Source organism: Pongo pygmaeus, chromosome 4 (assembly GCF_028885625.2).
Source record: "Pongo pygmaeus isolate AG05252 chromosome 4, NHGRI_mPonPyg2-v2.0_pri, whole genome shotgun sequence".
Taxonomy (NCBI): Eukaryota; Metazoa; Chordata; class Mammalia; order Primates; family Hominidae; genus Pongo; species Pongo pygmaeus.
Genome location: NC_072377.2, coordinates 1,024,074 through 1,046,836, shown reverse-complemented (window position 1 = coordinate 1,046,836; position 22,763 = coordinate 1,024,074). Strand labels below are relative to the sequence as shown.

General features: G+C 63.0%; 1 protein-coding gene across 4 annotated transcripts in view; it reads left to right on the top strand.

Moving 5' to 3' along the window:
* The window catches only part of SLC12A7 (solute carrier family 12 member 7), a 106,174-nt gene that overhangs the window by 74,137 nt on the left and 9,274 nt on the right, over positions 1–22,763 (top strand). For all 4 annotated transcript variants that reach the window (XM_054488012.2, XM_054488011.2, XM_063664627.1 and 1 more), the window contains 15 exons: positions 1,158–1,399; positions 2,858–3,069; positions 4,243–4,410; positions 6,594–6,692; positions 7,325–7,382; positions 8,067–8,241; positions 9,258–9,376; positions 9,833–9,931; positions 10,797–10,916; positions 11,619–11,723; positions 12,453–12,621; positions 17,492–17,687; positions 18,612–18,781; positions 18,901–19,032; positions 22,021–22,128. In XM_054488012.2, the coding sequence (XP_054343987.1) occupies positions 1,158–1,399; positions 2,858–3,069; positions 4,243–4,410; positions 6,594–6,692; positions 7,325–7,382; positions 8,067–8,241; positions 9,258–9,376; positions 9,833–9,931; positions 10,797–10,916; positions 11,619–11,723; positions 12,453–12,621; positions 17,492–17,687; positions 18,612–18,781; positions 18,901–19,032; positions 22,021–22,128 (2,172 nt within the window). The remainder of the gene's footprint in view (positions 1–1,157; positions 1,400–2,857; positions 3,070–4,242; positions 4,411–6,593; positions 6,693–7,324; positions 7,383–8,066; positions 8,242–9,257; positions 9,377–9,832; positions 9,932–10,796; positions 10,917–11,618; positions 11,724–12,452; positions 12,622–17,491; positions 17,688–18,611; positions 18,782–18,900; positions 19,033–22,020; positions 22,129–22,763) is intronic.

The window sequence follows — 22,763 nt, the reverse complement described above, 5'->3', positions numbered from 1 at the left end:
GGCGGAAGCCGTTGGGCAGCATCCCCTCAGCGACCTGTGTCCCCCTTGAGCACCATTGCTGCCCTCCATGAGGGGTGCCTGGCATGAGCTGGGTAGACATCTGGGCTGTAGATCTGAGCCCCACGTAGGTGCAGCCCTGCAGTCCGAGCTGTTTTAGGAGCAGGGCTGGAACTCGGCTTAGAAGAACCTCTTGCCAGGATCCCAGCCTCTTCCTTGCCTGATTTGGGCACTTGGCCGAGGGTCACAGAGCCCAGCAATGTACAACCAGGTGATGTCATCACCTTCTCAAAACAGGCCCAATGGTCCTCATGGGGGCAGGAACCGCCCTTCTCTGCCCGAGTTCATTGGTCCTCGTGGGGACAGGAACCGCCCTTCTCTGGCCGACGGGTGCTGTCCTTCCTGCTGAGGTTCTGAAACCTGCTGTCCCTGCAGGGTTTCAGAGATGCCCATCTGAGCCCCTGTCCCCAGTCTTTCTGCCCCTCCCTCTGCTGCCAGACCTGGTTCCCGGCCTCCTGGGCTCCTGAAGAGAGCCACATGGCCAAGAAGGTTCTGAAACCTTTCAGTGGGGTCGCATACACACCCGTCCCAACCCGAGTCCCCTGGCCATGTCCCTCTGTCTTTCCGCCTGCCCCGGGTGCCATGGCTGCCATACTCCCAGGATCCCCTTTGGTGGGGGTGGGTGCCATGCCATCCATGCCTGCTGCATCCTAGTCCTGTCCTGGTCTTGAGGGAGCTGAGCAGCACCGTCTCACATCTCCGTCCCTTGAATCTGGGCAGAACAGAGGTTGCCCCCAGCCGGCGTGGTCAGACCCAGTGTTTGTCCAGGACGTCCAGCCGGGGTGGGCTGAGCTCTCTGGGCAGCAGTCACGTTCCTCTTAGCAGAAGGTGTTTCTTTTGAGTGCCGACGTGCGGATGCCCCGGGTCCTGAAGTTGCTTTACTCTAAGCCTCCTGGGTGGCTCCTGGGAAACGTTCAGGCCCCTGGCCGTCCATTGCCTGTGCGCTGACCCCCGCGGGCTCCGTCCAGCACGGATGCCTCCCGATGGCCTCAACACCTGTTGGGAGGAGGCCCCTGTGTGGCGCTGGGGTGCTTGCGGGAGGGACGGGCGTTGGGGAGTTGTGTCCGGGGACGGCCTCCCGACCCGCCTTGTTCTCGCAGACGTACATCTCCCCGGGTGCGGCCATCTTCCAGGCGGAGGCTGCGGGTGGCGAGGCGGCCGCCATGCTGCACAACATGCGTGTGTACGGCACGTGCACGCTCGTGCTCATGGCTCTGGTGGTCTTCGTGGGCGTCAAGTACGTCAACAAGCTGGCGCTGGTCTTCCTGGCTTGTGTCGTGCTGTCCATCCTGGCCATCTATGCCGGCGTCATCAAGTCTGCCTTCGACCCCCCGGACATCCCGTGAGTCTCGGGGCCTCTGAGCCGTGGGTGGTGTGTGGGGCTGGGGCCGGGTCCCGTGGGCTCTGCTCGCCTCTCGTCCATCATCCTTGATGCCGAGCTCCCCATGAGGGTTGGGACTGGGTGTGACCACGGCGGGAACCCCTGTGGGCTCGTTCTGGGGATTACGGGAAACCCAACGGCGAGGTGGGCCGAGGTACTCTCGTGGCCGGGTCTGAGAAGAAGATCTTCCTCAGTGGCAGGAGGGCTGGTGAGGGGTCTGGCAGGTTTCAGGGGTGGCCGGCGGCCCTGAGCACGGTCAGGTGCACTGAGCGTCGTGGGTGTGGCCCTGGCTGCTGCTGGGGCCTGGGTCTCTTCTCCCTCCCAGAGGTGCTTGGAGGGGCTCTTTTCTTGTCCTTTTGGAGGAGAAGCTGGGAGGCGGCCCAGGGTCCTGGAACAGGGGAGTGGCCACCAGAGCCCGCAGGGAGCAGGTCCAGAAAGGGCCAGCAGCCGGGCCCCTTGAGGCTCCCGCGGTTTTGCCGTCTCCGCGTGGAGGGAGCCCCTGAAGGAACAGCCTCATAGAGACCGCAGAACAGAAGGAGGCAGAACAGCCGCAACCCCACAAGCCTGTTTTAGGGAAGCACCGCTGCCCTTCCCCTTGGGGACCCGTCCTGAGACCCCCCGCCAATGCTTGAAGCCACAGCCCTGTGTAGACTGTTTTCCACACACAGGCCTGGCTTATACGTCGGGGGCGGCACTCCTGTGCTCTTGGCTGTTGGCACGTGGCACGAGGGTGGCTTGAACTCAGACACTGAGATCGTGACAGCTGACCTGGCCAGGACGCCACTGAGGGCCTCGGGGAGGGAGTGGCTGTAGCGTGGCTATGCTGGCACGGGGGGGTTGCTGGGTTCCACCGCACTACTCAGCACCGCGTGGTGGAAAACGTGTGAATTGTTTATGTCTAGAACGCTTCATTTAGCACGTTTGGACCATGGGTGGCTGAACCATGGATGAGGGGACGGCTGTACGGTACAGCGTTCCTGCTGCAGCCTGGCCCGGTCCCCAGTCCCCGGTCCCTGGCGTGATCCGTGGCCCTTGCGTTCCTGCTGCAGCCTGGCCCGGTCCCCAGTCCCCGGTCCCTGGCGTGATCCGTGGCCCTTGCGTTCCTGCTGCAGCCTGGCCCGGTCCCCAGTCCCCGGTCCCTGGCGTGATCTGTGGCCCTTGCGTTCCTGCTGCAGCCTGGCCCGGTCCCCAGTCCCCGGTCCCTGGCGTGATCTGTGGCCCTTGCGTTCCTGCTGCAGCCTGGCCCGGTCCCCAGTCCCCGGTCCCTGGCGTGATCTGTGGCCTTCCTGTCTTAGGAGGTGTAGGGTGCCAGGAGCCACTCGTGGGTGACACCACGGGTGCCCGTTGGGGGAGCTGGGTGGGGCAGTAAAAGCCACTTCGGTGGCAGCACACGTGCCGTGCCTCCCTGTCCGGCCCTAGGGTCTGCCTCCTGGGGAACCGCACACTGTCACGGCGCAGCTTCGATGCCTGCATCAAGGCCTACGTCATTCACAACAACTCAGCCACCTCTGCGCTCTGGGGCCTCTTCTGCAACGGCTCCCAGCCCAGCGCCACCTGTGACGAGTACTTCATCCAGAACAATGTCACCGAAATCCAGGGCATCCCAGGCGCGGCCAGTGGCGTTTTCCTGGGTGAGGCCCGCAGGGCTGCAGCTGGGGCTGGGGGGTGGCGGGGCAGCAGGCGCTGGGGGATGGCGGGGGCAGCAGGCGCTGGGGGGTGGCGGGGGCAGCAGGCGCTGGCCCTGGTGGCTGCTGTCACCTTAGAGTCACTCTCAGGGCCCCAGTTCCTCCTGCCTGGCCGAGCCCCTTCCCAGCTGCTGCTGATGAGCCTGGGGGTCCCTGTACACACCCCTGGCAGAGCCATAGCAGCCAAACACGGTGTGGCAGGGAGACGGCCTCCGTCACAGTCAGCAAGCAGGTCTTAATGCCATGGATTTATTTTCATGACCTCCTGGCAGCGTGTGTGGGGAACTTGCTGTGTTAATGAGGGAGTGGTGGCTGGGTGGTAACATCCCCCTCTGTGCGTCCTTCCCTGATGAGAGGCTACCTTGGACCTGCCTCGGGGTTGAAGGAAAAGGACCCCTGGCAGGGTACACGAGACCTGCTCCAGAAGCCAAGACAGGAAGCCCAGGCTTTCCAGAACCCTAGACGGGAAGCCCAGACTTTCCAGAACCCTAGAGAGGAAGCCCAGGCTTTCCAGAACCCGAGACGGGAAGCCCGGACTTTCCAGAACCCTAGACGGGAAGCCCGGGCTTTCCAGAACCCGAGACGGGAAGCCCGGGCTTTCCAGAACCCGAGACGGGAAGCCCGGGCTTTCCAGAACCCGAGACGGGAAGCCCGGGCTTTCCAGAACCCGAGACGGGAAGCCCGGGCTTTCCAGAACCCGAGAGGGGAAGCCCGGGCTGTCCAGAACCCGAGAGGGGAAGCCCAGACTCTCCAGAACCCGAGAGGGGAAGCCCAGACTCTCCAGAACCCGAGAGAGGAAGCCCAGGCTTTCCAGAACCCTAGACGGGAAGCCCAGGCTTTCCAGAACCCGAGATGGGAAGCCCGGGCTTTCCAGGACCTTATGTTGTCCCCCACATGAGGCTTCTCTTTAGTGCTGACCTTCCCTTTGTAGACGCAGACAGGTAGCTTTCCCAGAGGTACCATCTCAAAAGCTTGTTTGAATTGGAGCCTGCTTGCAGCGCGCAAGCTGTGACCCTTCCCCTCCGGCCACCAGTGGCACCTGCCGGGGAGAGGGCGGCCCATGGCGGGGACACTGGACAGAAGGTGCCAGAAACCCATGGGATCCTCCTTGCCCGGCAGAGAACCTGTGGAGTACGTACGCACATGCGGGGGCGTTTGTGGAGAAGAAAGGCGTGCCCTCGGTGCCCGTGGCAGAGGAGAGCCGCGCCAGCGCTCTGCCCTACGTCCTCACCGACATCGCGGCCTCGTTCACCCTGCTGGTTGGCATCTACTTCCCTTCCGTGACGGGTGAGCCCGCGGCTCCAGCTGTCCCCTTCTCTGTCTTTCTCTCCCTCTCTCCGTGATGGGTGAGCCCGCGGCTCCAGCTGTCCCCTTCTCTGTCTTTCTCTCCCTCTCTCCGTGACGGGTGAGCCCGCGGCTCCAGCTGTCTCCTTCTCTGTCTTTCTCTCCTTCTCTCCGTGACGGGTGAGCCCGCGGCTCCAGCTGTCTCCTTCTCTGTCTTTCTCTCCCTCTCTTTTTTGAGGCAAGGTCTTGCTCCGTCACCCAGGCTGGAGGGCAGTGGTGTGATCACGGCTCACTGCAGCCTCAACTCCTAAACACAAATATTCCTCCCACCTGAGTCTCCCAAGCAGCTGGGACCCCAGGCACGCAGTACCACGCCCGGCTAATGTCTGTATTTTTTGTAGAGATGGGGCAGCCAGGACCTCAGGCACACGGTACCACGCCCGGCTAATGTCTGTATTTTTTGTAGAGATGGGGCAGCCAGGACCTCAGGCACACGGTACCACGCCCGGCTAATGTCTGTATGTTTTGTAGAGAGGGGGTCTCCCCACGTTGCTCAGGCTGTTCTCAAACTCCTGAGCTCAAGCCATCCTCAGCCTCCCAAAGTGCTGGGATTACAGACGTCTTGAGCCAACGCGCCTGGCCTCTCTTTCTCTTCCTTTGTCTCTCTTTGTCCATCTCTCTGTCTCTGTCATTCTCTCCTCCTGCACTCTCTCTTTCTCTCTCCCCCTACCCCTTTCCCTCTCTCTCTGTCTGCCTCTCTCTGTCTCTGTGTCTCCCTCTCCCTCCCTCCCTCCCTCCCTGTCTGTCTGTCTCTCTGTCTCTCTCTCTCTCTCTCTCTCTCTGTCTCTTTCTCTCTGGTGTGTTCCTTCCTGCCGCTGCTTATCTTGCCTGTTTGGCTCAGGGGAAGTGGCTGAGTTCTCTGCCCTGTGTCCTCATGGATTTGTAAGAAGCCTGTCTGCTGCTCTCCCAGGCAGGCCTGTGTCAGGAGAAGCTGTTGTAGGGTTGCTGGGAACACCTGGCAGGCTGTTAGGAGACACGTAGGAGTGGCCTCAGTGCGAGCTCAGAGGCCGGGGACCTCGGCCCTCTATGTCCTCCTCAAACAGTGGGCCTTGTTCCGGAGGCGGGTGGGGCCTTTGGTTGTTCTCCAGGGGGTGGGGCCAGGCCCCGTGCTCTCCGAGTCACACGCACACGCCCCCCCCCCAGCTGTCGCCACTCGGCCTTCCTGTCGGGACGCCCCTGACAGGCGCTGGCTGCTTGTGCGGCTGCCCTTCCGGTCCCTTCCGGTCCCTCCCACGTCTGCTCCCAGACTTCATCTCAGCGCATCCAAAAGCCCTAGAGCTCAGGGTCAGCCGCAGGGCCCGGCCACAGCGCTGGCGTCTCGTGTTTCCCTCGCCTCCTCTGAAGGTGGGCCCGTTTTGCTATGGAGGGGGCGATCTGCCTGGGGTCCTCGCCCTGTACCTCCGCTCCAGCCTCCCCCGTCCATCTGCGTGCGCTCAGTGCCGTGGGTGGAAGGCATGGGGGCAGAGCCTCTGCGTGGCTCCGGGTGTCTCCGCGGCACTGGATTGTGCGCTCTGCCGCCTCCCAGGCCACCCCGAGCACGGGCGCTTCAGGCTGTGCCTTGGATGGGACTGAGCCGGGTGTCAAGTGGCCCCCACCGACCCGGCTTCCTGGTGCTTTGTGGAACCTGATTGTGCGGAAACACCCCTGGCCGTGGCTCCCTAGAGCAAGGTGGTGTCCACGTGGTGCCGCAGCCGGAGGGGTCGCAGCGTCTGTTGGCCTGGCTGGCTGGGCTGAGTCGTTCTAGGGTCTCATTCCGAAAGTCCTTAGGTCCCGGGGGCCTGTGAGCCATTGCTCAGCACCATCCCTGGGCTGACCCTTGGCCGAGGGATTAACGCAGCCTCCAAAGAAGCCCTGGGTGTGGGGGGCGTGGGGGTCAGTGTCGGGGTCGGGCCTCATCCTTGGATCCAGGGGAGCGGTAGACGTGGGGGCTTGTCTGCGTGCCTGGGCCGGCATCGACCCAGCCGAGGTATTGCGGCGTGGGCCAGCGGAGCTTGGACTGCAGCCTCGGGCGCAGCTCACCCTCGGGGTCTCCCCAGAGACCGCCTTTCCGGCTCTCCGGGCAGGGGCTGCCATCACATGGCACTGACTCCTCAGATGGGTCTTGGCAGCATCTTCCATGTTCACAGGTATCATGGCGGGTTCAAACCGGTCCGGGGACCTCAAGGATGCGCAGAAGTCCATCCCCACGGGGACCATCCTGGCCATAGTGACCACGTCTTTCATCTGTATCCTTGGCGGGGTGTAGGCGAGGGAGGCGAGGGTTCCAGCCTCTGTCTGGGAGGAGGCCCCCGTGCCCTCCCCGGCTCAGCATCGTGCCCTCGGCCACCGGCATGTGACTTCCCAAGTTAGGCCGTGCTCTGACCACGTCATCCTCCCTGGGAGACGGGGCAGGGGCTGCTGTCAGGACCCTGGCTTCTTCACCACTGTGTGATGCAATCGTAGATAGAACAGAAGCAGTCACGCTGCCACGTGTGGACAGTGATGCACAGCAGTGTGTGGTGTGTGCTGCCGGCAGGCTGGGCCCGCGGGGCCTCTGGCTTCTCAATCCCAAGGCCACCTCTTTCCAGCCGAGCATTGTCCCCTCAGTGAGGTCCCCTGTCAATCCCTGGCGGTCAAGCACCAGGCCAGGTGTGTCTCCACCACCCCAGGGCCTCGTTCTGTGGGGCTGGACCGAGCCCCAGGAGGACGTGCTGAGGACACAGGGGACAGGACGTGCCTGGGATGGGATGGGATGCAGAACGGTCCCTGCCCACCTGGAGCCTGCGGCCCGCTGGCCAGTGCATCTCCCCACCCCCCCACCCCCCGTACCTGAGGACCCTGCACCCGCAGACCCGCCCTTCCTTGACGAGAGCTGTAGATCTCTCCTGCATTGTGCTGTTTGGGGCCTGCATCGAAGGCGTGGTCTTACGAGATAAGTACGTTTCCACCTGCAGTTTTCCTGCAAAGCCTGTAGTCTTCACAGGTTTTCTTGAGGACGAATTCGGCTTTGAAATTACATCGCCCTAGGACTTCATGTCCGTGTGCAGAGCTGAAGGCATCCTGGTCCCAGGGTTGGGATCCCTTGGTCTGATGTGTCATCTCTTCCACTGGAGCCTAGGGCCTGGGGAACCGTTCAGAGCCAACTCCAAGCCCTGGTGCGGCTGGGGGCCTAGGCCCTTCCTGAGGAGGCCACAGGGGTGTGGATGGGTGAGGCTTGGCCCTGGGAGATCCCTCAGCCCTGCTGCCAAGTGGGGAAGTAGTGGGGTCCCAGGCAGGTCATCACTGACCCTGCATCCTCGTGGGGCATGCCTGTCTGGCAGCCCCAAGGCCCCGGGGGTCCTGGGTGGTCCCTGACTGAAGCTGATGCCAGGCTGGGTCTTCCCTGCTCCCAAGAGCGACCCTGAGGTGAGCAGGACCCCTCCCCCGCTGAAGACCCTCCAGAGCATTCTGGCCATGCCAGGCAGAGCCTGGTGGAGGTTTCAGCCAACGGGGACTGGAGGCCGGGCCTCAGCTTTCCAAGGAGTCGCCCCCACTGCACTGGGCCCCTCGCTCTGGGTGGGAGAAGACATTTCGTCTGACTTAGGCTCACTTCTGAAAGCCGCCCGCCCGCCTGCCTGCAGGTTCGGGGAGGCCCTGCAGGGGAACCTGGTCATCGGCATGCTGGCCTGGCCCTCCCCCTGGGTCATCGTCATCGGCTCCTTCTTCTCCACCTGTGGCGCTGGCCTGCAGAGCCTCACGGGGGCACCGCGCCTGCTGCAGGCCATTGCCCGTGACGGCATCATCCCCTTCCTGCAGGTGAGTCCCGTGCCCTCGGAGCGGGGACCCTGGAAGGTCAGGGTCGGGGGCTCTGCTCCCCTGCGGGACCCTCACAGTGCCGTGTGCGGCTTGGACCCCGTGGTGGCCATTCTGCCCCTGGCCGCTCGCTGCACACAGCATAGGAGTGGCGGGAGGTGGGTGGTGGTCAGAGGCAGCTCCAGCCCTCCTGCCTGCAGATCCCTCCGAACACGGCCCCGGGTGTGTCAGGAGCGGCTATGAGGGCCCGCAGCCTCGGGTCCAGAGGTGCCTGGTCTGCTGTCTGGCCAGAAGCCCCCTGCCTGCCTGCCTGCCACGTCTTTCTCTGTGTGGCTGAGCTCTTCAGCCCGTGGGAGGTGGTGTCATCAGCCACCTGCAGCCAGAGTGTGTGGCTGCTCTGAGGATTGCACAGACGCCCGCATGGGTCCTGTCCGTGTGCTGTGCCCAGAGCTGCCGGATTGTGGCTCCTCCTGCCACTTGGGCCCAGGGGCAGCTGTGGGAAGGTCGTGGATGGCAGAGCCCTCCTCGCCCATCACTGGTCCCTCAGCAGGGTGCCGACCTGCAGGGCCTTTGTGTGGTTGCATCTTCAGTTCCAGCCGGGCCTAGGGCATGGTGTCCGGGAAGGGGACAGGCACACAAGCTCCATGGGCCTCAGCTTCTGGGAGGTGAGGGTGGCCTGATGAGAAAGGTCACCACAGGGTCTGGGGAACCGCGAGTGCCCTGGAGACAGTAGTCCTGTGTTGTGTGGTTGGGGAAACTGAGGCAGGTGGGGGACAGGCTGGGGCCACACAGGTTGCAGGCAAGCCCAGTGTAGGCACAGCTCTGAAGCCTCCCGGGCTGCAGCCCTTTGTCAGGGCCTCTTCCCCGGCCGGCCGGGTGATGTCCCGGGGACCTACTGTGAAAGGCGTTTCTGCTGGTCTGTGTCTTTAAGATTCATCTGGGCTAGATCTGACCAGCCTGCAGCTTCTCTCCTAAAAGGGTGGTGTCACTGCCCCATCTTCCTGCCCTTCTCCCTGCAGGTGTTTGGCCACGGGAAGGCCAATGGGGAGCCCACGTGGGCGCTGCTGCTGACAGTCCTCATCTGCGAGACTGGCATCCTCATCGCCTCTCTGGACAGCGTGGCCCCGATCCTCTCCATGTGAGCCCCCACAGGACGGGGACCTGGGGATGGGTGTATGGGCCTGGAGCGTGGGGCAGTGTGGATGGGAGGTCCTGCTCAGGACAAGCAGTAAACAGGCAGGGCCACCCGTGGGCAGTCAGGAGCCTGCCGGGAAGGGAGTTGCGCTGGGGAAGGCAGGTGCACAGGCCTCCAGACAGGCGTCCGCTGGGGTCAGTCGGGGACAGTGTGGCTGGACAGACGGCTCCTGGGGAAGGGACAATGGCCCATCTCTTGATGGACCAGGTGCCCACAGGATGGCTGGAGCCTGAGGGGGCCTGATTCGGAATCAGTCTGAGTCAGCTCACGTGCAGAGACAGACATGGGAGACCAGGCGCAGGTGGGAGGGACAGTGACAAGGGTGGTCTCCCAGGTGGCAGTGACTGGGGGCTCAGGGGGGCCCAGCGGGCCCCTGTCAGTGGCCGGCCGTCCCTGCAGGTTCTTCCTCATGTGCTACCTGTTCGTGAACCTGGCCTGCGCCGTGCAGACCCTGCTACGTACCCCCAACTGGCGTCCACGCTTCAAGTTCTACCACTGGTGAGGCTGCTCAGTCACAGGCATCAGGCGCCCCGCAGACTGGGGACACTGGGTGCCTCTGCCACTGGTGAGGCTGCTCAGCACGGGCGTCAGGGGCCCCACAGGCTGGGACACTGGGTGCTTCTGCCACCGGTGAGGCTGCTCAGCACAGGCGTCAGGGGCCCCACAGGCTGGGACACTGGGTGCTTCTGCCACCGGTGAGGCTGCTCAGCACAGGCGTCAGGGGCCCCCCAGGCTGGGACACTGGGTGCTTCTGCCACCGGTGAGGCTGCTCAGCACAGGCGTCAGGGGCCCCACAGGCTGGGACACTGGGTGGCTCTGCAAGGCCAGCTGCCCTGGGCCTGAAGACCCCAGAGGGTCCTTGAGTGTTCGTTTGCGGAGTAAGCCCCTGCGCAGCTGATGAGACTGTGGCCTGTCTTTGCCTCTGCACCGGGGGAAGGCCTCTGGTTACGAGGATGCCCAGGTGTCTGCATGCGCCTTGTACCTCCCGTGGTCAGCCCAGCCTTCCCCAGGCTTGGGGCATAGCCCATCAGGGCTGTGGGTCTTCTTAACTCCCCTCCCCGGGAATCAGGCGCTGGGTGGACGCTTCAGCCCCTTGTTGCATGCACAGCCGAGGTGCTGTGTGCACGCTGGGAGCTGGAGCTGTGTACTGGGTCTTGGAGTGACAGCTCCCACAGGGGCCCAGGGAGCCACGTCACCCCTCAGAGGTGGTTGAATACAGGCATGGTCGTCAGGCGTCAGTAACTGTTTTCCTAGTGTTAACAGAGAGTTTCACTGAGGGAGGGGCAGTGTCTGTGTGGCGGTGGCTGAGGTGTGGGGGCTGCATGGCGTTGGGCCGCCCCTGAGCCACTTGCCCTGCCCTCAGGACCCTGTCCTTCCTGGGTATGAGCCTGTGCCTGGCGCTGATGTTCATCTGCTCCTGGTACTACGCGCTGTCCGCCATGCTTATCGCTGGCTGCATCTACAAGTACATCGAGTACCGTGGGTAAGCGCTGTCAGCCCCCACTCACGGACCCGGCGCACGGGAGGGTGGGCTCCTCTCACACTACGCCTGGGGCAGCTCCCTGGAGGGGCTTCCCTGGGGCTCGAGCGTCGTGTGCCCTCCCAGGAGCAGCTAGGAGCACGTCCAGGTGGGCTGTGTTGTAAAAGCTGGGGTTTCCCTCCCGCCTCCAGCCAGGCCGAGGTGCCTGCACTCGTGGACGGGGTCTCCAACCTGGAGCTCTGTCTCGTGCCGTCCTCAGCAGGCGGTGAGCCCACGGCTGACTATTCCTGCTACGTGTCTCGCGAGGTGTCCCCAGGTTGTGTCTGTACTCACTCGGCAGCCACAGGCGTCCTTCCCTGTGCCCCAGCACCCACCCTCCCTCCACCTGCACCCGCCTCGTGCCCGGGGTCCAGCCACTTCCCTGTCACGGGCCTCCTGCCCCCGGCCCTGTGAGGAAGGCACCTCATTCGTGCTGGACGTAAACCTCGTTCCCTCCACAGCCACGGCACCCTCTGACCCGGTGGCTCCTAGGATGGGCTCCCTTGAGGGCAAGGGTGGACACGGAGGCCTCCCTCCTCATCCAGGGACTTTTTCCGGGGGTCCTGTTTGCCCCAACTCACCTGCCCCCAGAAGTCCCCTCTTTCCCAGATGGGAGAGAAGCCTCCAGGCATGCGGCTGGACAAACCCCGACTTCTTTTCCCGCAGGGCCGAGAAGGAGTGGGGCGATGGCATCCGTGGCCTGTCCCTGAACGCCGCCCGCTATGCCCTGCTGCGTGTGGAGCACGGTCCCCCCCACACCAAGAACTGGAGGTGAGCACCGCCCATGCCCCATGGTCCTCAGACGCACGGAAGAGCCGTTTCTGAGGTCGGCCTTTGAGTGGGGACCTTCGAGTCTCAAGGGCCTCTCGCCTTCAGCTGCTCAGGCAAGGTCTGGAGTGTGAACACTGCCTGGTGCCCAGCGAATCGCGCAGCTGGGGGCCTTGGAGCGCCGGGGGTGTCCCTGCTGCAGGGTGGGGGTGTGGGGAGCTGGCCCCTCTGCCGGCACAGCCCTGGGCTTGGGGTGGGAGAGGGTGGCTCCTGCTGAAGCAAAGGCCATCTGTGGGAAGCCTCTGCCCCTCAGGGTCTCGGCAGGGGCCTCAGGCGTGTGTCCTGGGCCATTGTCCCCTCAGGGCCTTGGCAGGGGCCTCAGGTGTGTGTCCTGCGCCATTGTCTCACCTGTCCAGCATGTCACCTGTCCCACCTGTCTAACCTACCTGTTCACCTGTCCTGCCTGGCTAGTGCCCACCTGTCCATCGGCCCTGCCTGTCCCACCTGGCTTGTGTGGCCTGTCTCACCTATCACCTGTTCAACTTACCCCACCTGTGTCACCTGTTTCCCCATCCCATCTGTCACCTGCCCCTTTTGTCACCTGTCCCGTCTGTCATGTATCCCCTGTCCCACCTGTGTCATGTGCCCCACCCGTCCCATCTGCCCTGCCTGTTGATGGGCCGTGCCCGGGTGAGCATTGCCGTGGTAACAGCCGCCCCACACCCGCTGCAGGCCCCAGGTGCTGGTGATGCTGAACCTGGACGCGGAGCAGGCCGTGAAGCACCCCCGCCTACTGTCCTTCACGTCGCAGCTGAAGGCCGGCAAGGGCCTGACCATCGTGGGCTCGGTGCTGGAGGGGACGTACCTGGACAAGCACATGGAGGCTCAGCGGGCCGAGGAGGTGGGCCGGGCGGGGTCTGGGGGCCAGGCCTCTTTCCCAACCCAGCTGCACAGGAAGCGCGCCCTGGCATGTCCTCATTACAGCGTGTCAACACGGTGTCGTGCGTGGCGCTGCTGTGTTTTAGCCATGGCGGTGGCTTTGAGCTCAGAGCAGCGTGCTAAGGCCTGGGAGCACCAGCCGCACCCCGGGAAGCTTGGGAGGCACTGAGGGCCGTTAGCTTTCCAAGGGCGAACCCTGGGACCGCCTCCTCCTGCCATGGGTGAGCCCCGTCCAGAGGGTGAGCCCCGTCCAGAGGGTGAGCCCCTTCCAGAGCCGTGGTCATGGTTCTGCTGCAAGCTCAGTCTCCTGCTGTTCAGGCTCACAGGGGGCTGCGTAAGCGTGATGCCCGTGTGCTGATGAATTTCTGCCCACTCAGAGCTTTGTGGGGAGGGACGGGTGAGTGCCCCGGGCGTGTAGCATGCTGGTGCCAGCTCTGGGCCCTGCTGCTGTAGTCGGCTGCCCCAGGACATCGGGGTCTGAGACTTCGTGTCTTCATTTCTCTGATTTTCAAACTTCTTATGGGAAGCTTCGCACTGTCCGGAAACGGGATGATGACACGATGAAAGCCTGTGGGGTCCCGTCACGTCACCTGGAGTTACTTCTGTATTTCTTGCTAAAGCAGGGAGCTTCTGAGTGCCCACCTGCGTGATTTTCCTGCCAAGGGCGCCTCATTCCCAGGCAGAGCTGGCTGCCGCGGGCGCCTGGAGCCTCCTTCTTCCCCATCGTGTGTGTGGGAGTCTATGGGGCCTACACCTAGTGCCTGTTGCAGTGGTGTGTGTCCGAGGTCCCTCCCATGCGGGTGCCCCCTCTGTCCTCGCTGTGGGTTGGGAGCCAGCTCCCTGCTGCCAGGCCCCCACTGGGACCTTGTGGGTGCGTCCAGGCATCTGCAGCCGGCCCCCCCGTCCGTTTCTCTGCACAACCACAGCCGCACTGAGGCCCGTCCGGGTCCGGGTGGTCAGCCTAGGGGTGGGAACGCTGCTCAGGGGAGCTGTGGGCACGTGGACGGTAGCAGCCTCAGGTGGCATGGCCTAGGGCCAGGATCCCATGGAGGTAAAAAATGGCCCCGGCCCCTCGCCCCACCTTGGCCACGTGGACGGCCGCCCTCTCAGGCTGTTGCACAGGTTCGCTTTTCCAGGGAAGACGGGAGATGCTCTGTGCCTTCCCTTTCCCTGACAGCGGCGTCATGGCTCACCACGGGTTCAGGCGTTAGCTGCTATGGACTGTGAACCCGTGGATTTAGGTATCGTGGTTTTCGGGGGGATGTTCACGGTCCCGGTCCCCATATGTCCCTTTCCGTCTTTCTTATCCCGTGCTGGAATGCTCTTAGGAGGAATCCCGGAGTTGGAACTGCCCTGCTGGCCTCCCCGGAGGTGTGTGTGAGGGCGCGTCTGTGCGCATGAGGGACAGGGCAGGGATAGCAGTGACTGGGGGATGACGGGACCCCCCGCCACGCTCTGCCACAGTCTTCACGGCCACGGGAAGAGCTGCGCTCACTTACACTCTCACGTTAACGCAGCTCACAAGCAGATCCTCTCTGTCCGACAGCCCTTCGGCTGAGGGGTCTGGGGCAGCCTCAGACAGGAGCCCGCTCTCGAGGACGGGAGGCCGAGCCCACCCTGCCCCCACTGCTCTCAGTGAGCCTTTGGCTGTGACTTAGCTGCACTGGTTGCGAGGGCTGGAGCCAGCCGCAGGCCCCGCCTTCCCTTGGCTGCACTGGTTGCGAGGGCTGGAGCCAGCCGCAGGCCCCGCCTTCCCTTGGCTGCACTGGTTGCGAGGGCTGGAGCCAGCCGCAGGCCCCGCCTTCCCTTGGCTGCACTGGTTGCGAGGGCTGGAGCCAGCCGCAGGCCCCGCCTTCCCTTGGCTGCCTCTGGGGCTGCACTGCCCTGGGGAGCTGTGTTCTCCTCCATCGTGGCTACGTTAGTGTGAAATTAGAGAAATCTGGGCAAATCTTTTATTTATTTGTTTTTTAGTTTTTATTTATTTATTTTTTGAGACAGAGTCTGCCTCTGTTGCCCAGGCTGCAGTGCAGTGGCGCCATCTCAGCCCACTGCAACCTCCACCTCCCGAGTTGAAACAATTCTCCTGCCTCAGACTCCCAGTAGCTGAGATTACAGGTGCCCACGACCACGCCCAGCTAATTTTTGTACTTTTAGTAGAAACGGGGTTTCGCCACGTTGGCCAGGCTGGTCTCGAACTCCTGAGCTCAAGTGATTCGTCTGCTTCGGCCTCCCAAAGTGCTGGGATTACAGGTGTGAGCCACGGCACCCGGTCTGGGCAAGTCTGTAAAGCATGGAAATTTCTCTAAGAAGCGTGCAGCTTCGACTCATGCAGTTTCCCAGGAGGCTCATGCGCGCCCTTGTGCTCTGTTCTGTGTGGCACTGATTGGCATAAAAGGGGTCTTAAGGCCCTGGCGTTCTTGCTCCCCACTTGTAAAGGGCTTGTTGTCCTCCGGATTGAGGTCTGTCTGCATGGAGTCCCCTGTGACTGCTGCGCCGGGCAGGTGCAGGGACTTGTGATAACAGGGTCCCCCGACACAGTGCTGAGTTCCTGCCAGGCCAGGGCAGTGCTGCGTCCTCCTGAAACCCTGCAGTCCTGCAAGGTGGTTTGCCCAACAGTGAGGCCAGAAGAGAGTTGAGATCCCCAGCTCTGACTCCTCGGAGCCAGCATCTGGGGGTGAGCACAGCAGCCAGTCATGTAGGAAGTGGCCCCGTGACGTGGCTCCAGCACTTGGAGGCCCTCAGGGCCCCTCCAGTGTCTGCATCCAAACTTGGCTGATCCCGAACAGCCGTTTCCCTGGGCTCTGTTCTCCGGCCAGATGGGGGCACAAGAACAGAGAACCTGAATTGCCCTGCAGAGGGGTCTCGTGGGGATGAGACGCAGCCGCATAAAGGGGCTACGGTGTGGCCTTTGCTGAAATAGCTGGCCTTCCTGCCCAGAGACCGCTGTGTCCACCCCGCAGCGTCTGCCTCCAGCGGGTCTCTGCCTCTCTGGGGCCCCTGTCTCCGCTTGCTGGCTGGTGCCCCTTGGGGGTAACGTGTTCAGGTCTTTCCTGACCTAAACAAAAGTCTCAAAGAGGAGCATATCTGCTGGCCCTGCACCCTGTCCCGTCTTGCGCCCCGGCAGCTGGGCAGAAGGTGGAGGTGTCTGGAGAGCAGGGTGAGGGCGAAGGGTGCCCGAGAAGGAGCGGGGCCGTGGGAGAACACTGCATGTTGTTTTGTGTGTGAAGGGCTGGTGGAGCTCTAGGTGTGAGTCAGCGTAGGGGGTGAGGATACCAGTCAGGCTGACGTAGGGGCCGCTGGAATCTCGGCAAAGGAGGCAGGTGGTGGCTCTGATCCCTGAGTGGCCTGGGGCTGCCGTGATAGGACACAAATCACACGGCTCACAGCAAAGGGCGTCTGTTCTCTCCTAGTTCTGGAGCCCAGGAGTCTGAGATGAAGGAGACCACAGGCCACGCTGCCTCCAGAGTCTCCCAGGAGGATCCTCCCACCTCCTCCAGCTCCTGGGCCCCTGGGCGACCGTGGGCGCCGGTCCCTCTGCCTCCGTCTGTGCCTCCATGCAGCCTCTTCCTCCCAGTCTGAGAGCTCTTTCTGCCTTCATCCTGTAAGGTCACTTGTCAGTGGCTTCAGGGCCCACCTCTGACCCAGGATGCGTCTCAAGATCATAACCTAATTACAGGGTTCTTCAATACATCCATAAAGACAGGTTTTCCAAATAAGGTCACATTCTCAGGTTCCTGGGGCTGGGATGTGGGTATCCTCTCTTTTGGGGCCACCATTCAACCCACTGCAATTGAGCTCTCGGCCCTAAAATTCATATCTGCCACACATGTACAGTATGTTCACCCCATCTCAGTGTCTCCTGAAGTCTCAGCCCTGCACAGACCAGCTCTGAGTCCCAACTCTCATGTAAATCTCATTGCTCGGAGCTCCCAAATCTCATCCTCTAAGTATCCAAACCAGAAGCCAGTGAAATGTGGGGTCTGGTCCATCCTGGACAAAACTGCTGTGTCTGTAGATGTGGAAGTGAGGAAGTGGTTATCCCAGAACGCAGCAGGGGACAAGCCAGGACAGGCATGTTTGCTCCAAAAGGGACAATCAGGTGGGAAGGGGCCACTGGTCCCACACAAGGCTGAGACCCAGCAGGGCAGGCCCTGGGGTTCCAGGGCCTGAGGGTCAGAGGGTGGGAGGCCTGCGTCCACACATGCATGGCTTCAGTGCATGGCAGGTCCTCGGCCACACATGTGCAAACCCCATGGAGTCAAGCCGTTCCGTGGTGCAGCCTTATCAGACACCCCTGGGAAGAAACTGCACACGGCAGTGACCCCCCCCACCCCGGGAGGAGACCACACGGCAGTCCCCCCTAACCCTCCCGCCATTGCTCTTAGGGTGCTTCATCCTGGACCCCACGGCCTCCCTTTGAAGAGTTGCTAATTTGGCCCATTTTCGGGTGTTTCTGATGCACCAGGTGGATGAACCTGGCCCAGAGTGTCCGAGTAAACGGGGTGGGTCTGGGATATTGTGGATCGCCTCAGAGAACTGCCTGGCATTGTGTGCCCAGAGCAGCCCTCCACATCACCTGCACGTGGCATCAGTCACACCTGCTCTGTGTCTCTCTCCCCAGTGTGTGAGCACGCACACACACACACGCACACACATACACACACAGCAGCCTGGAGCACCAGGGCACACTGTTGAGCCTTCGGGCCTTCCCTCCTGCTGGGTCCACAGAGGAGGTGGGGGTGCCCTGGCCACCGTGGGTGGTGGGTGTGGGTCTGTGCACCCCATTCCTGCTTTTTGGGGGCCGTAGCACCAACCTGTCCTGTCTCCCGCAGAACATACGGTCCCTAATGAGCACAGAGAAGACCAAGGGCTTCTGCCAGCTGGTGGTCTCGTCCAGCCTGCGGGATGGCATGTCCCACCTGATCCAGTCGGCCGGCCTGGGCGGCCTGAAGCACAACACAGTGCTCATGGCCTGGCCTGCATCCTGGAAGCAGGAGGACAACCCCTTCTCCTGGAAGAACTTTGTGGGTAGGTGTGGCTGGCGGCCCTTCGGCATCCCCTCACTGTCCCCTCTGTGTCCCGTCAGTGTCCCCTCACCATCCCCTCACTGTCCCCTCACCGTCCCCTCTGCGTCCCCTTGCCGTCCCCTCACTGTCCTCTGTGTCCCCTCACCATCCCCTCACTGTCCCCTCTGCATCCCCTTGCCGTCCCCTCATTGTCCCATGTCCCCTCACTGTCCCCTCTGTGTCCCCTCGCTGTCCCGTGTCCCCTCGCCGTCCCCTCAATGTCCCCACTGTCCCCTCTGCATCCCCTTGCTGTCCCCTCACTGTCCCCTCTGCATCCCCTCGCTGTCCCCTCACCATCTCCTTGGTGTACCCTCTGCATCCCCTCGCCATCCCCTCACTGTCCCCTCTGTGTCCCCTCGCCGTCCCCTCACCATCCCCTCACCGTCCCCTCACTGTCCCCTCTGTGTCCCCTTGCCATTCCCTCACTGTCCCGTGTCCTCTTGCCATCCCGTGTCCCCTCGCTGTCCCCTCACCGTCCCCTCACTGTCCCCTCGACGTCCCCAGGCCTGTGCGCTGTCAGGTCCCGATGGGCCTCGAGGCCACCGACCCGAGGGTGTGTGCTCTGAGGCTGTCGAAGGCCCTGGCCCTGGCCCTGGGTGCAGCCATCTGAAAGTGTCCAGGCACTCCCTCCCCTTCTCCCAGAGCCCCGCAGGGGCTGGGGGAGTCCCTGGGCACATGACCAGCAACTGAACTCTGCTGTGAGTCTCTGGCTGGTCCTTGGAGGAGCTGACGGAGTGAGGGTGGGGGCTTTGCGGGGACCCCCCCTCGCCTCGCCGTGCCCGCCCCTGCACTGGCTGTGAGTCCCCGGGGAGGCCAGACACTTCCGCCGAGGCCCCTTCCACACCCTGGCCTCAGATGACCTGCAGACGGCCACCTCTCTCCACAGACACTGTCCGCGACACCACCGCCGCGCACCAGGCTCTGCTGGTGGCCAAGAACGTCGACTCGTTTCCGCAAAACCAGGAGCGCTTCGGCGGGGGCCACATCGACGTGTGGTGGATCGTGCACGACGGCGGCATGCTCATGCTGCTGCCCTTCCTGCTGCGCCAGCACAAGGTGGGGCGCGCAACGGGGACGGGGACGGGGACACACCGGCCGGAGCACGGCCACCCCATGTGCTGCGGGCCGGGACGGGCTCCTCCGAGGCCCTGCAGTGATGCCCGCCCCATCTCCAGGTGTGGAGGAAGTGCCGGATGCGCATCTTCACAGTGGCCCAGGTAGATGACAACAGCATCCAGATGAAGAAGGACCTGCAGGTGTTCCTGTACCACCTGCGCATCAGCGCCGAGGTGGAGGTGGTGGAGATGGTGAGGCCTGCAGGCTTGACGGGAGGAGGTGGGGGGAGGTGGGGGAGATGTGGGGGGCGGACGGGGAGGGCTGTGGGCCTTGTGAGGTGGAGGGGGCGATGGGGAAGGCTCTGGGCCTTGTGAGGTGGAGGTGGAGGTGGAGGTGGAGGTGGGGAGGAGAAGGCTCTGGGCCTTGTGAGGTGGAGGTGGAGGTGGAGGTGGAGGTGGGGAAGAGAAGGCTCTGGGCCTTGTGAGGTGGAGAGGGGGATGAGGAGGAGAAGGCGGTGGCGATGTGGCGGGGGCTGCCAGGCCTTGTGAGGTGGAGAGGAGAAGGCGGTGGCGATGTGGCAGGGGCTGCCAGGCCTTGCGGGGTGGTCAAGGAGGCTTGGTTTTGGAATCGCCGGGACATCACAGAAAGCACAGAGCCCCGTGTGTCCCTTGTTGACACCTCGTGTAACGCGGGCGTGGGTGTTGCCCTAGAGCCGGCATCGGCATCTCCGTGTCCCCCATGGTCCCGTGTCCTCCTCGGCCCGGGACCCCGTCCAGGACCTCACACCTCAGTGGTGTTGCCATGGTGGGTGCACCTCTGAGCACCTCCCGTTTTGGGTGTTCTCCCCAGATGGGCTCACGGTCCCACGGCTGGAAACCACACATCAGCAGTCAGGACCCGGGGAGAGGGGCGCTGGTTAGTGAGGCCAGGCTGCAGCCGTTGCATGGGACAGACAGGCCCTCAGTCAGCTATAGGCAGGGCCTGGACAGAGACTCGGCCCGTCTTTCACGGCTGGAGAGGATGGGGTTGATGGGCGGAGGCCTGACATTGGAGCGCTTGCTCCCGGCCCCCAAGCACGGAGCTCTGGGTCCTGGGGATCTGGTGGGCCCCTTGTGCTGGATGGAACCATGCTTGCTCCCTACCAGCCCACCCGGATCCACGGCTGTGCCTTCCCCTCCGGTCCCGCTGGCGGTCCCGGGACTTTGTGGGTTCTGACCCCACGTGGATCACACCGACAACACTGGCCTTGAAGTCAGAACCCGCAAAGTCCTGGTTTCTTCTGGCTCCCGTGAGCCCAGCGCATGGTTTTGCAGGCCCTCAGTGGCCTGGACTCCTGGAGGTGGGTGCTGGGAAGACATAAAGCTGGTTAGAGACTGTCACGCTGTCCCCCAGGAAGCCACCTGTGCCCCTGCAGCAGCCTGGGAGGTGCGGTCTCCCCAGCCCCTCAGCCCCCCAGCCTTCCAGCCCCCCAGCCCTGGGTATGGCAGAGGCCCCGAGCGCCCGCTCCTGGTTTGTGTCGGGCTGTGAGTGAGGCCAGGCACGGCTTCGTGCCTCACCAACAACCTTCTGTGTTTCTGTGTCCGTTCCCGTGGAACTCAGTTGTCCTATGGGGCTGCTCTTCCTCTTGCCCTGCAGGACCTTTCCTAGGCCGAGGGCCGCAGGCCTGCGTGACGCTGGGTGGTTTTCTGCCCAGTTTTGTACACGGGGCTTAGTTTCCACGTGGCTGTGTCTTCGGGGACGATGGCTGGATTTTGTCTTGTTTGGACAAGGCTTTGCGGGTTCAAGGTTGTAGGGGTTATTATTGGTGCTAATAGTCGTATGAATAATGTTATTTCCAAGTCATAAAACCACTTAGTAAAATAGTAACAAAATGCTGCCTGGGAGAACCAGCCCTGCCAGGGGGCCAGGTGGAGCGGCCACTGGGGCCCAGAGGAAACAGGCAAAGTGAGCCCATGGCCCCAGCTGCACCCCCAGCCCCTCTGTGGTGCCAGAAGCAGCTCACCAGCTCCTGAGCAGGGGTTGTTAGCTCTGAAGTCCGGGAACCTGGAACTCCCAGCACCCCTCATGCTCCCAGCCACGTCTCTGGCAGGGCTGGGACTGCCCACCCCTCCGTAGCCCTGGCCGCAGGGACAAGTGTCACCTGGCTGGAGAGGGGCATGTGGGCTGCTGCCATTCAGTCTGGCATGCTGTTTATTTTTATAAAAAAAGTTTTGAGACAGTTTCGCTCTGTCCCTAAGGCTGGAACCTCCACCTCCTGGGTTCAGGCAATTCTCCTGCCTCAGCCTCCTGAGTAGCTGGGACTACACCACACCTGGCTAATTTTTTTTTTTCTTGTATTTTTAGTAGAGATGGGGTTTCACCATGATGGCCAGGCTGGTCTCGTACTTCTGACCTCAGGTGATCCACCCGCCTCGGCCTCCCAAAGTGTTGGGATGACAGGTGTGAGCCACCGCGCCTGATCTGGTGTGCTGTTTTAAATACTGGTGCTTAACAGGCACAGCTGCTCCCAACTCCCATGAGCCAGGTGCAGCGGGTGTGGCAGGTGAGACGCACGGGTCCTGCACGGCGGGTGTGGTGAATGAGATGCAGGGATCCCGCACGGCGGGTGCGGTGGGTCCCACACTGTGGATGTTCCGGGTGAGACGCAGGGATCCCGCACGGCGGGTGCAGTGGGTGAGACACAGCGGTCCCACACTGTGGATGTTCCGGGTGAGACGCAGTGGTCCCGCACGGCAGGTGTAGTGAATGAGACGCAGGGTCCCGCACGGCGGGTGCAGCGGGGGAGACTCAGGGTCCCGCACAGCGGGCGCTGAGGTTGTGCTGTGGCTTCTCCATGTGTCCTGGGTGGGTTTCCCATGGTGCCAAGCCCCCCTGAGCATAGACAATGACACCTGTGAGCGTGGATCGTGCAGCCCCACGGGGCAGTGCCTCGCCCTGAGCCGCGTGTGCTGTGTTGGTTTGTGGCTGTGGCCTTGTCCTCACGGCTGTCCTTGTGCCCGGTTGGAGGGTCCCCAGGAGGGACATGAGCAGAGCGTGTGTGCGGCGTGACTCCCCATCATGCGCTCACACCTTCCTGGCCACTGGGCGGGGCGCCTGAGAGCCAGAGGGGGCCTGTGGGGCCCGGGACACGTGGCCTTTCCCACCGCCCAGGGCGGCTCAGTCTCTGGGTACCGGGTGGTGTTGGAGCCATCCATGGTTCTGTGCACACTGGGCTCACTACGTGCTTGGGAACTTTCTAGGTTGAAAACGACATATCTGCTTTCACCTACGAGAGGACACTAATGATGGAACAGAGGTCGCAGATGCTGAAGCAGATGCAGCTGTCCAAGAACGAGCAGGAGCGAGAGGTACGTGGGGGCCGCGGCCACAGAGACCAGGCTTTCTGAGAAGTACAGCCAGCTTTGCTGAGTCTTTTCTGGGACCCTCCTGCAGCCCACGAGGGTCCTCCAGAGAGCATGCCTCAGGTACTGCGTTGCAGTCTCAGCCCCCAGCCTGCGTGGAGGTGGCAGAGGCCCTGCAGGAGCACAGGAGTGGCGTCAGAGCCAGAGCTCATCGGAGCCTGGCGTGCGGGCGCCTGGTTAGAGGAACGGCAGCCTGCCAGATGCACGCTCATGTGCAGGAAGGGACGAGGGCCGGGACCTTTGAACTTAGCTTTTCTAACCAAGCAACATGCAGGCAGGAGACATGGGGACCCTCCCCAAGGGCAGTGCCCTCTGACAGGGTCAGTGGCTTCTGAGCCGGATGAGTGCCCACAGCTTCTTACAATGGCTGCTTTGTCTCACAGCCTGAAACCCTGGAGCCCCTCAGTGCCCTTCCCCGCAGCGTGCACAGATTTCTGTCCTGTCCAAGACCAAGTGGGAGGGGAGAGTGAGTGTGCAGGGAGGGAAGGAAGCGAGCTGGAGGGGAGGTGCCACCACCCCCACCCCCCCACCCCCCGACGCAGACCTGTGCAGCCTCCGTGCGTGGAAGCTGCCTGCCCAGC